Source organism: Tamandua tetradactyla, chromosome 1, assembly GCF_023851605.1.
Source record: "Tamandua tetradactyla isolate mTamTet1 chromosome 1, mTamTet1.pri, whole genome shotgun sequence".
Taxonomy (NCBI): domain Eukaryota; kingdom Metazoa; phylum Chordata; class Mammalia; order Pilosa; family Myrmecophagidae; genus Tamandua; species Tamandua tetradactyla.
Window position 1 is genome coordinate 216,046,012 of NC_135327.1, and position 16,839 is coordinate 216,062,850.

At 37.7% G+C, this 16,839-nt stretch overlaps 1 protein-coding gene across 22 annotated transcripts in view; it reads right to left on the reverse strand.

Moving 5' to 3' along the window:
* Positions 1-16,839, reverse strand: part of CREM (cAMP responsive element modulator) — an 85,513-nt gene that overhangs the window by 22,385 nt on the left and 46,289 nt on the right. For 11 of the 22 annotated variants that reach the window (XM_077151977.1, XM_077151942.1, XM_077151953.1 and 8 more), the window contains 3 exons: positions 7,025-7,171; positions 4,505-4,602; positions 4,230-4,372 (listed from right to left, as the gene is read on the reverse strand). In XM_077151977.1, coding sequence (XP_077008092.1) covers positions 4,230-4,372; positions 4,505-4,602; positions 7,025-7,171 — 388 coding nt within the window. Of the gene's footprint in view, positions 1-4,229; positions 4,373-4,504; positions 4,603-7,024; positions 7,172-7,318; positions 7,449-16,839 lie in introns of those variants that run through there. The other 11 variants (XM_077151985.1, XM_077151972.1, XM_077151961.1 and 8 more) reach the window with 3 other exon arrangements.

The window sequence follows — 16,839 nt, forward strand, 5'->3', positions numbered from 1 at the left end:
GTAAAAAAAAATGGGTAGATCGAAATATTTGTGATCAATGAGAGGAAGGGTAAGGGATATGGAATATATGAGGTTTTTTCTATTTCTTTTGCTCGAGTGATAGAAAAGTTCTAAAAATGATCATGGTGATGAATACACAGCTATGTGATGATATTGTGAGTCATTGATTGTATACTATGGCTGGACTGTATGTGTGTGAAGATTTCTCAATAAAAAAATATATATTTTAAAAGTGAGGTTAATAAGGTAGGTGAAGACAGCATATGGAAGCTAAAACAGCATCGTGCAATATAAGAATTGCAACTCCAAGGTTAACAAGCCAGGCTGATACTAAGGAGGTACCTGCTGTAAAACAATGACCTTCAGGGAGTGTAAGTGAAATCACTATACCTAAGAATAACAAACGTGACTGCACTTATTTTAGAATGTGTATACCTATCATGCATAAATTCCCTTTATGAAGAAAAATTGGTGTTGTATCAAGAATCTCCTGAGAATTCTGAATTCTTTAAGCAGTCCACAAAACTTACATATATCTTTTCACGATGGTGGACTTTGTATTGACTCACTTACCTTTAGTGTATGAGAGTTCCAGTAAAGATGAGTTAATAGAGACTCGTTCTAATAAGGTTCCTAGTAAAATAAAGTAGGAGCAAGCAGAAAGGCAAGGGATATGTAGGAAAAAAATTGAAGTCTTGGGTGATAGTTAATCCTTAAATGGTAAGGCAAGGGGTTGGATACAATAGGGAAAGGAATGAGAGAAAATAACTTTATTGTCCTTTGAGAAAATTTTTAATAAATTAAGAATCTTCACCAAGTATTTAAAAATTTTAGTTGCTTTTACTCTGCTTTTATGAATTACCTCTCATTTAATGCATATTTTAAATGTCTTATGCCTTAAGTACACTCCTTGCTAATTCTAGGACTATCTGGAACCACCATCCTCATTCCTTTAGAAATGGTCTCATTAAAAGAACAGTTTCTCTTTGACCAGAATCACTTAGTTATCATATAACAAATCTACTACTAAGATCTGTACTTCCAATGAAGATTTTTTTTTAAGTATAGTTCACTTACTTGGTGCTGCAATAATGAATCCCAATTTTAAGTTATTTTTCCTACACCAGGGAGTAAATGATTCCAACTTTTACATTTTAGATTTTGTGATTAAAAAATAATGCTGAAACGATAAAGCCAATTTCTGTCAAATACCTAGCTTTCAACTATTAAAAAGAGACTATATGAGAAAACCTGAATAGATTTATTTTTATTTCTTCAACTTTGATACATAGTTAGTTCTTTTTGTTTTTAACTCCAACTGTCATTATACCAAAATAAAAATAAAGAATTAATATAATTCTTTTTTTTAAAGGGAAACAAAACAAAGGTTTAGGGGAAAGTCATCTATGGATAAAAGTTGAAGAAAGAATTAAACCTAAAAAAGTTTTTGCAAAAGGTCTAAAAAATATGTACATACAAATACACTGAAAAGTATCCAGAAATTCTATTAAAACAAATTCATCTATTCTAAGAACCCATGGACACCAGTAAGTGTTTCTATGTCTAGATATTTAGGTATAACGTTAAAACATTAATGCCTGGTAAGCTATTTCTTGTAAGAAATATGATTAATGGAAATGAATCTTGTGTATGCGTAAATCAACTTTGCCCCTCAATTAAAGTAAATATCTTCTAAGAATCTCGAACATTAGTATTCACTTTTCAAATGAAAGGATTATCTACATAAACAAAGGTTACTAAGTATCCCAGAAATGCATTTGTAACAAAGACATCAGTCTTGAAAGTGCTTTGTATGAATCAATAAATGGCAATATTTATCTGCAGACTGTACACAGAAAACCACCACAGCTTCTCATGGTGAGAAGATAACTGCCAGGTACATACTGTATTGGTCCAAACTATGACTCCTAGGTAAAAGAAAGCCCCTGGCCACTTTGTGGCAAACAGATACATGTCTAACTTCTAAGGATTCATTTTTCTAGATGTCAGTCAGGGCTCCTGACTCCATCCCCACCTCCCAGCAACCCCAAGCCCTGGCAAAACACAGAGAGGTTTAAAGCCCAGTCCCTGCTCCAAGTGTACCAAGGAACAAGGGTGATGAAGCTGGCGGGATGGAAAAGTTTAATGATAGTGCATGAGACTCTGTCATAACTAATAAATTTCTCTGTCTCGTTTTTAACAGAAGCATGTGCTTTTTGTCCCTCACTTTTACCCTTTATCTCCAAACCTCAAGAGGTTTGGCAATTTGGTATTAGTCCCACCTCAAAGAGATGTGAAGATAAAGCTTTCTACCCCATCACTGAGTTATCGAGTGGCAGGACTAGGACCAGAAGCTAGTCTCTGAACCATCAGGCTCAGAGTTCTGACCCCACTGGCTCCAGCTTCGATATTCTCTCAACCCAATATGTTTTCATGATTTCAATTTTTTTAGCCAATAATCTGGGCAAATAAACCTACACCTTTCTCCTTCTGCTTCACCATGGAAAGGGTTAGCTGCTTCCATCAGAATTATTAAGCAGTATTAGGATTATCCCAGAAAAATGTTAAGATGAGAGTTTCTTAGATCATCTCCAAACTTTAAGATGCCTTAGCATTACATCAGCAGTGAATTCCAACCTTTTCCCTGTCATGATGCAAACAGAAAATGATAAGATGGATACATATCATGTACACAAAATGAAGGTGCTCAAGACCAGAGCTGACCAGCCAGGAGACTCCAGCAGCTCTGGGAACTGAGGGGATGAGGGGCTCAGCACACATGGAACCTGTTTGCCACATTCAGCACACCAGCTAGCAAGCTCTGAGTTTCAGTTCTTCAACTCCCACCTCATATTCCCAGTTGGTTAGACAAAAAAGCATATAAATCAGAGAAGTCATAAAAAAGAAGTGACAGTGATAATTCCCAATTCTTACTGACAGTGGGAGGAGTTTTATTTTCCTAATGCTGACTTTGGACACGTCTACCTGGCACCATAAAGAGTCTGAGGATAAATTATATCCCAATTCCGCCAAGTGTCATGGTAGGAGCTACCCGAAGAACCAGGATGCTGGAAGGAGAATTACTTTAATAATGCAAAAATACAACCACTGCAAGAGAAACCCTAAAAATCTAATGAGTTTAACTAGGAAAGGCCACATATATCAAGGACAATTTCAGCTTGCTTTAATAACCAGTTCTTAAATTATGATAAGGTTTTTTTCAAGTGTTATTATATTTTAAATGAAAAACAGAAAATATATCTGATCTCTTAGCACCTTATTTGGACCAACACAATATATAGTATCATAAATATCTCAGCACCTAAGACACTATCTGTTTTTATAAACTTTTGTTCTTTTTCTGTCATTTCCCCCACCCTTTTCTTTTCTTTTTAACGATCCTCTTTTACTAACATGTTTTTATGTATTAAATTTGTTCTTTATTTTGGAAAGGACTGGTGCTTTAATTAAAGCAAAAAGCACAGAATTAACAATCCATTAAAATGCACAAGACTAAATGTGAATGTATCTGTTTATTTAAGACTTCTGATGCTTAGAATTTCAAATAAAATGATCTGTCCAATTGCTATAGTTTTAAAAAATAAAACATTTTTCCATGGTCTTTTAAATAAAACTGCAGCACAAATTAACACAGTATTGAGTAGTGAAAACAGAATAACATTTAAAACATAATTTTAAAACACAAATGTACCTCTTTAAATTAGTAATTATAGCATGCAGCTGATAACAAAAGCCAACATGAGTGAATTACAGACATTGACATCATGTTTGTGTGCGCCATAAGGACAACAGAAAACAGTTAAGTTTTAAATTTTACTAGAGGTGCATATAGTAATTAAAATAGGAAAAACTCTCTCTTGTTAACTTCTACCCCAATTTTTTCTTCTATATTCAGTAATAAAATTTTTTATTGTATATGACAAACAGTGCAACGGTGGCTCAGTGGCAGAGTTCTTGCCTGCCATGTCAGAGACCCGGGTTCAATTCCCGGAGCCTGCCCATGCAGAAAAAAAAAAAAAAAGCATATGATAGCTGCCAATACAAGTCTCTCACTCGCTTCATATATATTTTCATTCTATGAAACACATTTTGGTATTGATGATGCAGTTTTAAATCGAATAATTTAATGCCAAAATCCAAGTTGTTTCAATGTAACTACAGAAGGCTTAATGCCAGAACTGTACCATATCGTATGGTAGCATACATACTGTATTGCCCCGTGCTAGTCTGATATATGCTACTCGGGACTGCCATGGTAGCGATGTTTGGGGGTGTTCCTTCTTCCTCAGATTTTTCTTCTTCAATCTTGGAAACACCAGGCACATCAGAGGAAAGTTCATTCAGTATTTTTCTAAAATACAATTTAAGAATAAAAACAATTAAGAGATGTATAACAAAAGCTATAATGGAAAAATAGGTTTGATGTATAATTAGTCAATCTTTTTGGAAAAAGTAATCATGGACCATAGGAAACTTAACTTACCTATAAGAGGGTCTTCGTGAAAGGATTTCTCTACGTTTATGAGAATCAATTACACCTTCTGATTCTGCAGACTCATCTGTCTCTGCAATTGTTGCTACCTATAATACAAGAGTTTCTAAAATGTATCATAAAATAAGGGCTCTCCCTCATTCCACAAATGGCAGTTATGGGTCTACGTGTGTAGTTCAAAGCCAGGGGCTGTGGAATCTACCAAGTTATAAAACAGGGGACCAGGACCAAAGGAGCCCAAATCTGCTTTTGGTAAAGAAGCACAGTTCTGAACATTTAAGTCGTGAAACAAGTGTGTGACGGAGTGTGGAAATGAATAGTACAGATAATAAATACTACAGAAGTGCAAAGAAAGAGTGTTGGGAGGCCAGGTGAGGCTTCACAGGAAAGGACTAAACATCAGATGCAGAAGCTCTGAGATCCTAAACCTGAAAGAGCTCCCACAAACCCAGCAGGAAGTGGTTGAATGAGTGGCAGAGGCAGAAAAAAGCACCTCAGCTTCCTAATCGCTATTTTACTGTTCTCTTCATGATACCACAGCTGACTTGAGCTAGGTCTTCACATTAGCATTAGATAAGTCCAAAGGAGAAAAAAAAATATTTCAAGAGGTAAACAAGTAAGGAAGGAAGCCTGATTACAGTTAGGATTTATGCTATGAGGAACAGGTTGGGGCTTGATGGTGGCAGGGCTTAAACATAAAATAAGGAATTTCTCCTTAAAAGCAAAATCAGAGTTTAACCATGATTTCACTTTTCAAGTCAAGCAATATTAAATGCAATAACATGATAACTGAAGAAAGAAAAGTAAAATAATTTCTATCACATTACTGTTCTCGGTTAATATTTTCAGCAATTTAACTCTGAAGGCCTAGGGTAGTTTACAGAAAACACTTTACTTAAAATTACAATTATATGAGAATTTGTTTTGAACACATTTAAGAGAGCTCATTAAAATATCAACAATGATATAAAGGATATAAGTCATTCCCAAAGCACTGATGTGTATATATGTTCACCAACACAGTATGAAAAAACCATGTGAGTTTTTTTGGTCATGGACATCTCACACTTAAACACACTCACAAAATGAATAGAATCAAAGCTACGAAATATGTGTGACTTTACACTAGGTTTTCAAACATCTTTCATATAATCATACCCACTCCTCTAGGGGAGGTAGGCTTTGTTTTACCCATTTTGAAGAGAAAACTCAAGTTCATGCAGAAATTGACTCGCCTACTGCCCAAAAGGTACAAATTTTAAGACAAGTTCCATCAGCACCTATCTCTACAAAGATAATTAAGCCATTCGTTTAACAAAAAACAAAACAAAAGGAGCCTACTTATTAAAGACAATACTTTTCTACAATACCAGCCAAGTTAAAACTAAGCAGACATATCTGCTACCCAGTTTAAAATTAAGCAGAAATCAACATAAAAACAAAAAGGTCAGTGGAAAGATTATCTTGATTTATAATTAGGTCAGAAAGAGAAACTTTGGGGAATCAAGGGCCCTCACAGTTAAAAAGAAAGAGACCATGATGAAAATTATTCTTATAGTTTTGAGCAACACAGGAAAAGAAACCTGTGACCAAAAGGTAACCAAAGTTTTAATGCCTATAAATGTATCACTTTAAATATAATGTTGCAACTCTCATCCTTACTCTGCAATAAGCTACTCAAACATGCAAGAAAAGGACAAAATGACTAAGTAGGCACATCTCTGTTTTCCTCATAGTTTTTCAGTCATCAATTGGGTTCAAATAATTTCATTTAAAGGGCAGTAACAAAGTGACCTAAGAAAGGAACAGAAATACACCTGGTAAACAAGAAAAGTGTATTTTTAAAAATGCATAATTTAAGAAGACATACTTAATCATTTACCTCTGCTGATGCAAAAAAATATTAGCTTCAGGAAATGTTAAGGATTGATGAACCTTGATAATAATAATAAAGTATTTCTACGGATCACAACCACAATAATTATTACAGCTACAAAAATGAAGTTTTAATCTGGGAGGAGTATAAGACATAACATCAAGATGACAATGATACATTATTTTTTAAGTATTACCTATGCTGAATTACAAGTAGACAAGTTTCCATTTACCTACTAATCTGAGTATTCATGAAATCAGCATCAGCTCTATAATCTTTATATTACTGTGTTTACTGTCCTCAAAAGAGCCTCAAAACATTTTAGGCACCACTGGAGAGCTTTGCTAAGTAAACCTGAGTTTGAACAAAGAGTAACACTTGAAGAAATGAAGTGTCATTTGGCAATTTTTCTGCAAATTAAGAACTTACAACAAAACTGCAAGTCTTAAGTCAGGTTTATATATCTAGCAGGACACAATGTACTTCATACATAAAAGAGAAATCCCTCTAGCTGTCTAATAAAAAGATTTAAGCATAAAAGCTACACACAGAAAAAGATGATAAACAGAAGAAATTAGTCAAAGGGAAAAAAAGGCTCAGGAAGTCAAAGCAAATCATCCAGCAAGGAGGCTAACCTGAACAGTTTGTATTTGTGGTGACTGAATAACCGATGGCTGTGGTGTCTGAATTACTCCCTGGACATGTACAGTTTGCCCCGAAGGTAACTGCACTAGAGTTACAGCTGGGGAGCCTCTTCCGGTGCCTGATCCAGCTACAGAAACCTGCAAAAATGATCATCGTTGAGGATTATGTCTGGGCCTTTTTTGTTGTTGTTTTGTTTTGAGAAATATCATTCACTAGTATGATGGTCTATTTTTCTTTTCTTTTTCCTACTTCTAAGTAATGCCGAGTACACCTGGGGTACTTACCATTAGGAGATGGTCACCGTCCTAGAACAGTCATTCTCTGATGTGACAGATATTAAAGAACCCATGCTCCTCATTTTCGGTTCCCATGCTTCGGTGGCTGAGAATGCCCCAAGCACAGCGTTCTAAGGCAGTTAAACTACCTCACTACGAGCTCACGACTATTAACAGTGAAGCCTTTTTTAGGCCAGAGCATAAACTACCCTAACTTATTTTTAACTTCAAGTGTACTTGAGAGATTGGAGACAGAACTTAAATATGATGAAATATTTGGCAAATGAATATTCACATATTACTCTAGATGCAAACTGATGCCTTGTCTCTCTACTGACCAAAAGGAAAAAAAAAGCTACTTTAATGTACCCATAACCACAAAACAGGAACAAGCCAAAGACATTCCAAGTCCATGATGCTCTTAGTGTCTCTGAAGCAGGGAAAGCTCATGATCTGCAGTTGGTGTGGTTTTCTCACACTTTTTCTCTCTTTTAGCTCGGACACCCAGAGAGAGGACCAGAACCATCACTTTAGCTGGAGTAGAAAGTAGGCAAGCATAGCCAACTCCCAGCTGCCTCGGGTGCTTTCAACAGAGATCCTTACCAGCCAAAATGCACACACCATACCTCCACTCCCCTGACTCAAAACCTGCCGAGTTGTCTAATTAGTAAACAACTCTGTCCTATAGGCCAGTGTAATCCTAGAAACACTGCCTCATTTTGCAAAGGTTTTAGCCTTCGTTTCATTACGACTTACTCAAAACAAAGACTTTGGAAATGAAATAAGCCACCAGTTTCTTTCACGAATGATAAGTAGAACCACAGGATCTTAAGCAATTTCTAAAGGAAGCCTGTGTGTGTGACCTCACTTTAAGGAATACCAATGATTTCCAATCTACTTACATGAATACTTTAAAAGAACGATGAAAAACTAGGTTAAAACAAGTAATTAAAAGATTTACTTACAATATCATTCCCTTAGAAAGCAAACTTCTCAGGCAATTCTAAAGTAAAAACATATTTTATCCAAGCAAGAATACCTATGTTTTGATTGTCCTTGGTGCACTAAGGTAGAAAGTAGTATTGGTAAAATTGAGGCCTACGAAACAATAACAGCACACCAAACAGCACAGAACTAATTGCTCAATTGTATTGGCCTTAAGCCCCATAGGAGAACAGAACAGAAAAACCAGTGTGGACCAGAATGAACAAAAGGCTTTGTGTAGAAGCCAAAACTCAGCCCAGCCTTAACTTAAGCCTGGATAAAAGTTGTCCGGAAAATGAAAAACTAGGGCTGAAACACTCAATGTGCAGCCCAAGAGGCAAATCCAGCCCGCCTACCTTTGGAAAATTATGGTCCACCTTAGAGTGTAGGGTAAAAGAAAAAGGCCACCCTAGAAAAGCCATCCCCATCAATTTAACAACACAGATTTTAAAACATTAGAAGGATTTATTCTACAAATATTCTTAGCACCCAAGGCAACTCTGAGCATTACAAAAAGATACCCTCGTCTGTGTGGACCAATTACCAAAAGTCACTCCTTTCTCCACATAACTAATTCTCAAGCTTTTTAGTCTCAGGAGACTTTTATGTTCTTAAAAATTATTACACATCTCACAAAGAGCTTTTGTTTATGTGGGTTATGCCTAGTGGGGATGGGGGTGGTGCTAGTAAATGTTTAACAACCAGCTCTTAGAGAAGATTTGCAGCTTTTACTGATTTCTGTGATGTATATACTCCTGCTATGACTGATATCAAGCTACCAACATAACATGGAATGCAATGTTGGAAAAAGATGCACAAATTTGGCTCACACAAGCCAGTACAAGCCAGGTTGAGTGTACCAATGATTATACTTACTGATATTTACCGAATTAGAAATTAAAACTGAGAAATGTTTAAAATAAGATTAATATTAAAATCTTAAAAATATTTAAGAATGGCAATAATGAACACATTTCATGCTAACATAACATTTTATGAAAAATTATATTTTCCAAAACACTTAGAGAAGGGAGGGATTGTTATATTTTTACAAATTTTTTAAATGTCTGGCTTAACTGAAGATAGCTAGATTCTAATACCTATTTCTGCCCTGAATCTGGTACAATGTGTTGTTTTAGTTGAATGTGAAGAAAATCTGAGCCTCACACAGATACGCGGTTGGAAAAGAGAGGAATGTTTTAACAGCTTTTCCAAGAAAATGTGAATATTCTTCTTTGATACTATGCCAAAACTCCACAAGTAACAGTTTCCTAAAGGTTAGTTGCTATGTCTAATTTGTCACTTTTGGTTACATTAAAATCCATTGTTCCATCTCACTCTTTGGATGGCATTTTTACCCATGTAAGATTTTGTAGCATCATGCAATAGTCATTTGAAAATACTGGCTCACCAAGTTAAACAGATTTTCCAAATGCTGAAGCATTTATTGCTATACTATCAGAAAATCACATTCATTAAAATCACCATAAATCTCATCCGAAAAATCTACAAGTGTTGAGGAGCTGTCAAATTCACACTGGGTAGAAGATGCAGGTTTTCCAAAATTCAAAATTTTGCTTAAACAGTTGAATATTCTCATTGGCAATAAATACCAACAGTTGATCTTAAAGTGACAGGCTCACTTCATTCATTTTTGAGAAAATGTCTTCTGAACACAAATCTAATAGCCATCATCTGGCTGTTCTCAAGAAAGATGATGTTCTATGAAAAAAAAAAACAGGTAATTTATCTTACTCCTCAAACAATAATGAAAGTGCTTTTCCTCAAGAAATATGCAGTAGTGTTTTCTGCACAGTTCCCATTTCATTACACAGAATATTAAAATGACATGTACTCAAGGTTGACATAGAATACATTTGATCATTTTTACTGCTTCATCAGGAGATTCTTAATTGAAACTGTCATTTTATTTTTCAACCCAAAGTGCATGAAAATGAAGAATACAGTCATTACTGTATTAGTACTAGTGTGGTTTGGTGCCACTGACTTGATTTGTGCTAGGGTGTTATGCACACCCCTCCCCTTGCTTCTTCACCATCAGTGCAAATGTCAATACAGTGAAAAAGAAATAACATCTTGGCATTATTACAAAAATAGTTTTGTTTCTCAGCATTACTACAAGAATAGCTCCTGAAAAGGTGACAGGATCTCCCCCATTGCTCTGTGGACCACATTTTAAAAACTGTGCTGGAGCCCCTGCACCCTGGCTCATAGCTAAAAGAACAGAATGCTTAGGCAGGCTATAATTTTAGTACCACTACAGCAGCACAGCTAACACAACCATACACACTAGCCTTGACAAGCTCTCTGTTCTTATGTCAGAGATTGAGAACATAAAACAAAAGGAAAATAAAAGCTCCAATAAAGATTTCAATACAAAAGAGCAGACATGCTTGCCGAACTTCCATTACATCATGTCAAGAGAGTGGGCTATGAACTTTACCATCAGATCCATGACCTCACTCGCTGGAGGATGCAAGGCTGCACTGCACTTGCCTTTACCGACCTCCATGTGCACAGACTACCTGGAGAAAAGGGGGATATGGAGCCTTGTTTTTTCTTTCCATTCCTCTCCCCACCCCTTTTAATGCAATCATATGGCTGGATGATAAGAAAATTTTAAGACATTGCATTTCCTCAAATCAAGCGTTTTTCATTTTAGAATTAATGAGCTTTCTGAAATACTTTGTCAGATACTAAGTGGCTCGCAATAGTTTACTTTTTTTTGTATGCTATATGGTGGGGGTCACATTTCATTCTTTTTCCGTGAGTATCCCCTAATTGCAGCACTATTTGTAGAGCTTTTGTGTGTGTGTTTGTTTTTGTTTCTTTGTTTGTCTGGGAAGTGCATGGACTGGCAATAGAAACTGGGTCTCCCCCATGGCAGGCAGATAATTCTATCATTGAACTAACCTTGCACCCCCTCAACAGTTTACATTTTTAACAAATAGAGTAAGATACCTGACGAGAATGAACCTGAAACTGTAGGAGGAAAAACCCAAGAGTACTAAGCATTCTTACAAACTGGACCTGTGGATTGAGATGGCAGGTGGTGATCCCATGCACTTCATGTGGGGAAAAAAACCCTGGTTCAAAGAAATCAGATATATTTTGAAGAATTTAAAAATAATTCAAGAAACATTCATAGGCTTTTGATAAGTATGAATCATGGTTCGATTTGCTTTACCTAACTTTCAAATGAACTATCGGGATTTTAAATTATTAAACAGCAGCCCTATCAAAATGCTGAGAATACCTGCTGTGGAAAGGGGGCTGTAACCACTAATACAAAACTATATTCCCAGGATTCTGGAAATGAGTATATGGATTCTGTAATCACAGTGAAAAGTCTATGTGTCCAAACTGCGGACAGGGCAAAAGCCTATGAGACAGCTCTTTCATTAAACTGCTGAAGAAAAGGCTAAGAATTTGCAAAAATGACATACCCTGCAATTAGAATTCAGATTATCTATTAAATAAATCCCATAGATCTAAAGAACTATTAGGCATTCTTTATTCTTAATGATTTTGCCAAAACTGACAAGCGACCAGGGTACAGAGGATTTGGGACACACAGATGGTGTAGAAGAACATGCATGGTGGCCCCCAAGGAAAAAATGGGGCAATGAATAAACATCTTTTTGAGTAAAGTGATGGATTGTTTAGACAAGCAGATTTAAAGCAATGGTAGGACAAAGGAAGGGAACTGAGCAGAAATGTTTAAAAGGCAAGGAGAATTATGGGAGTGATGTTTGGGCTTGTGCTCCAACAGGAAATACAGATCTCAGCAATCCTGACAAAGAGCAATCTATAAAGAGTATGATAACCACTATATTCATAAGGTACAAACAAGGCTCTGTGCCAGTTTGAAAGGATTGATATACCCTCTAAAAGCCATGTTTTAGTCCTAATCCCTTTTTGCAAAGACAGCCGTTTCTTCTAATCCCTGTTCAGTACTGTATGTTAGAAACTTTAATTAGATTATCTCAATGTAGGTGTGACTCAACCAAGTATAGGTATTAAACTTGATTAGGTGGAGACATGTCTCCACCCATTCCAGGTGGGTCTTGATTACTTTACTGGAATCCTTTAAAAGAGGAAGCATTTTTGGAAAAGCCTTGAGATTCTGAGAGAGCAGAGAACAATGACAGACCCACAAGAGAGAAAGCCAAGAGATTCCAAGAGAGACAGAGTCCACCATCCAGCGACCTCTGGAGGTAAAGGAGAACACCCTGGGGGAGCTTTATGAAACGAGGCCTGGAGAGGAAGCTAGCAGATGCCTTGTTCAGCATGTGCCTTTCCACTTGAGAGAGAAATGCTGAACTTCATTGGCCTTCTTGAATCAAGGTATCTTTCCCTGGATGCCTTAGATTGGACATTTCTATAGACTTGCTTTAATTGGGACAATTTCACAGCTTTAGAATTGCAAACTAGCAACTTATTAAATTCACCCTTTTAAAAGCTGTTCTGGAGGTTCCGGAGAAGATGGTGGCTTAGTAAGGCACGCGGGTCTTAGTTCCTCCTCCAGAACAACTACTAAAGAACTAGAAACAGTACAGAACAGCTCCCGGAACCACGACAGAGACCAGACCCACAGTGTACCCCATTCTGGAATGGCTGGACCGGCTAAGAGACTCTGCTGTGGTGAGGTCCCCGAGAGGCGGGCGCTTCCCTGGGCCGCAGCGGCTGGCGGCCGGAGCCCCTCCCTCCCTCCTTCCCAGGCCGGCTGGGAGCTTTGGATCGGCGGTTCCCCAAGCCACGGTGGCCGGCGACCGGAGCCCCTTCACACACGTGGCTTCCCGGGCCAGCTGGGAACCTCGGATTGGCGGTTCCCCAAGCCACGGCAGCCCTCCCACACACGGCTTCCCGGGTCGGCTGGGAGCTTTGGATTGGCGGTTCCCCAAGCCGCGGCAGCCGGTGCCCCTCCCCTACGTGCAGCTTCCCGGGCCGGCTGAGAGCTTTGGATCGGCGGTTCCCCAAGCCGCGGCGGCTGGCGACCCTCCCCCACAGGTGACTTCCCGGAGGGAAAGGAAAGAGTCTCCAACAGTAGTAAAGACTGAGCCCAACCTAACAGCAATAGTGGCATTAATGAACAACTTCTGACTACTAAAAATAGGCCCTCAGCTCAGGCAAAACTGATCAAGGCGGAAGTCGCCGATTGGGCTAACTGAAAAAGAGGAAAGGGGGCAAAACAGAGCCTTCTGCGGCTGTTTCTACGGAGGCTCTGTTGCCTCTGGGCTCAGCGCTGGGATTACACAGGTTGCAACTGCCCCGAACGCAGAAACAGGCTGCTTTCAGGGCTCTCTACCACCTAAACCTTCCCCGCGGGAGGGGGGAAACGCAACTCAGGTGGAATCCCTCTCTCAAGGAATTCAGATCCCAGGACTTCACAATTTGAAGCCATTAAAACCAACCTACAACCTTTCCTCTGTCTCCACCACACACCCAGCAGCGAGAGTCTTCCAAAGTTAAAGGGGCCACAACATCTTTTACTGGTGGGACCCACAGACAGACAAGCACCACATACTGGGCAGGATAAGAAAAACAGAGCCCAGAGACTGCACAGGAAAGTCTTTCAACCTGCTGGGTCCCACACTCAGGGAAATATGATTAAATGCCCAGACGCCAGCAAAAAATAACAAATCACACCAGGAAAATTGAAGATATGGCCCAGTCAAAGGAACAAACCAATAGCTCAAATGAGATACAGGAGCTGAGACAACTAATTCTGAATACACGAACAGAAATGGAAAACCTCTTCAAAAACCAAATCAATAAATTGAGGGAGGACATGAAGAAGGCATGGGATGAACAAAAAGAAGAAATGGAAAGTCTGAAAAAACAAATCACAGAACTTATGGGATTGAAAGACACAGTAGAAGAGATGAAAAAAACAATGGAAACCTACAATGGTAGATTTAAAGAGACAGAGGCTAGAATTAGTGAACTGGAGGATGGAACATCTGAAATCCAAAAAGAAACAGAAACTATAGGGAAAAGAATGGAACAATTTGAGTAGGGGCTCAGGGAATTGAATGATAATATGAAGTGCACAAATATACGTGTTGTGGGTGTCCCAGAAGGAGAAGAGAAGGGAAAAGGAAGAGAAAAACTAATGGAAGAAATTATCACTGAAAATTTCCCAACTCTTATGAAAGACCTAAAATTACAGATCCAAGAAGTGCAGCGCACCCCAAAGAGAATAGACCCAAATAGGCGTTCTCCAAGACACTTACTAGTTAGAATGTCAGAGGTCAAAGAGAAAGAGAGGATCTTGAAAGCAGCAAGAGAAAAACAATCCATCACATACAAGGGAAACCCAATAAGACTATGTGTAGATTTCTCAGCAGAAACCATGGAAGCTAGAAGACAGTGGGATGATATATTTAAATTACTAAAACAGAAAAACTGCCAACCAAGACTTCTATAGCCAGCAAAATTGTCCTTCAAAAATGAGGGAGAAATTAAAACATTTTCAGACAAAAAGTCACTGAGAGAATTTGTGACCAAGAGACCAGCTCTGCAAGAAATACTAAAGGGAGCGCTAGAGTCAGATACGAAAAGACAGAAGAGAGAGGTATGGAGAAGAGTGTAGCAAGAAGGAAAATCAGATATGATATATATAATACAAAAGGCAAAATGGTAGAGGAAAGTATTACCCAAACGGTAATAACACTAAATGTTAATGGACTGAATTCCCCAAACAAAAGACATAGACTGGCAGAATGGATTAAAAAACAGGATCCTTCTATATGCTGTCTACAGAAAACACATCTGAGACCCAAAGATAAACACAGGTTGAAAGTGAAAGGTTGGGAAAAGATATTTCATGCAAATAACAACCAGACAAGAGCAGGAGTAGCTATACTAATATCCAACAAATTAGACTTCAAATGTAAAACAGTTAAAAGAGACAAAGAAGGATACTATCTACTAATAAAAGGAACAATTAAACAAGAAGACATAACAATCATAAATATTTATGCACCGAATCAGAATGCCCCAAAATACGTGAGGAATACACTGCAATCACTGAAAAGGGAAATAGACACATCTACCATAATAGTTGGAGACTTCAATTCGCCACTCTCATCAATGGACAGAACATCTAGACAGAGGATCAATAAAGAAACAGAGAATTTGAATATTACAATAAATGAGCTAGACTTAACAGACATTTATAGGACATTACACCCCACAAGAGCAGGATATACCTTTTTCTCAAGTGCTCATGGATCATTCTCAAAGATAGACCATATGCTGGGTCATAAAGCAAGTCTCAACAAATTTAAAAAGATTGAAATCATACACGACACCTTCTCGGATCATAAAGGAATGAAGTTGGAAATCAATAATAACCCGGAAAAATCCACAACAAAACTACTAGAGCTAATAAATGAGTACAGCAAAGTAGCAGGTTACAAGATCAACATTCAAAAATCTGTAGCATTTCTATACACTAGCAATGAACAAGCTGAGGGGGAAATCAAGAAACGAATACCATTTACAATTGCAACTAAAAGAATAAAATACTTAGGAATAAATTTAACTAAAGAGACAAAAGACCTATACAAACAAAACTACAAGAAACTGTTAAAAGAAATCACAGAAGACCTAAATAGATGGAAGGGCATACCGTGTTCATGGATTGGAAGACTAAATATAGTTAAGATGTCAATCCTACCTAAATTGATTTACAGATTCAATGCAATACCAATCAAAATCCCAACAACTTATTTTTCAGAAATAGAAAAACCAATAGGCAAATTTATCTGGAAGGGCAGGGTGCCCCAAATTGCTAAAAGTATCTTGAAAAAAAACGAAGCTAGAGGTCTCACGCTGCTGGACTTTAAGGCATATTATGAAGCCACAGTGGTCAAAACAGCATGGTATTGGCATAAAGATAGATATATCGATCAATGGAATCGAATAGAGTGCTCAGATATAGACCCTCTCATCTATGGACATTTGATCTTTGATAAGGCAGTCAAGCCAACTCACCTGGGACAGAACAGTCTCTTCAATAAATGGTGCCTAGAGAACTGGATATCCATATGCAAAAGAATGAAAGAGGACCCATATCTCACACCCTATACAAAAGTTAACTCAAAATGGATTAAAGATCTAAACATTACGTCTAAGACCATAAAACAGTCAGAGGAAAATGTAGGGAGATATCTTATGAAACTTAAAGTTGGAGGCAGTTTTACGGACCTTAAACCTAAAGCAAGAGCACTGAAGAAAGAAAGAAATAAATGGGAACGCCTCAAAATTAAACACTTTTGTGCATCAAAGAACTTCATCAAGAAAGTAGAAAGACAGCCTACACAATGGGAATCAATATTTGGAAACGACATATCAGATAAAGGTCTAGTATCCAGAATTTATAAAGAGATTGTTCAACTCAGCAACATAAAGACAGCCAACCCAATTACAAAATGGGAAAAAGACTTGAACAGACACCTCTCAGAAGAGGAAATACATATGGCCAAAAGGCACATGAAGAGATGCTCAATGTCCCTGGC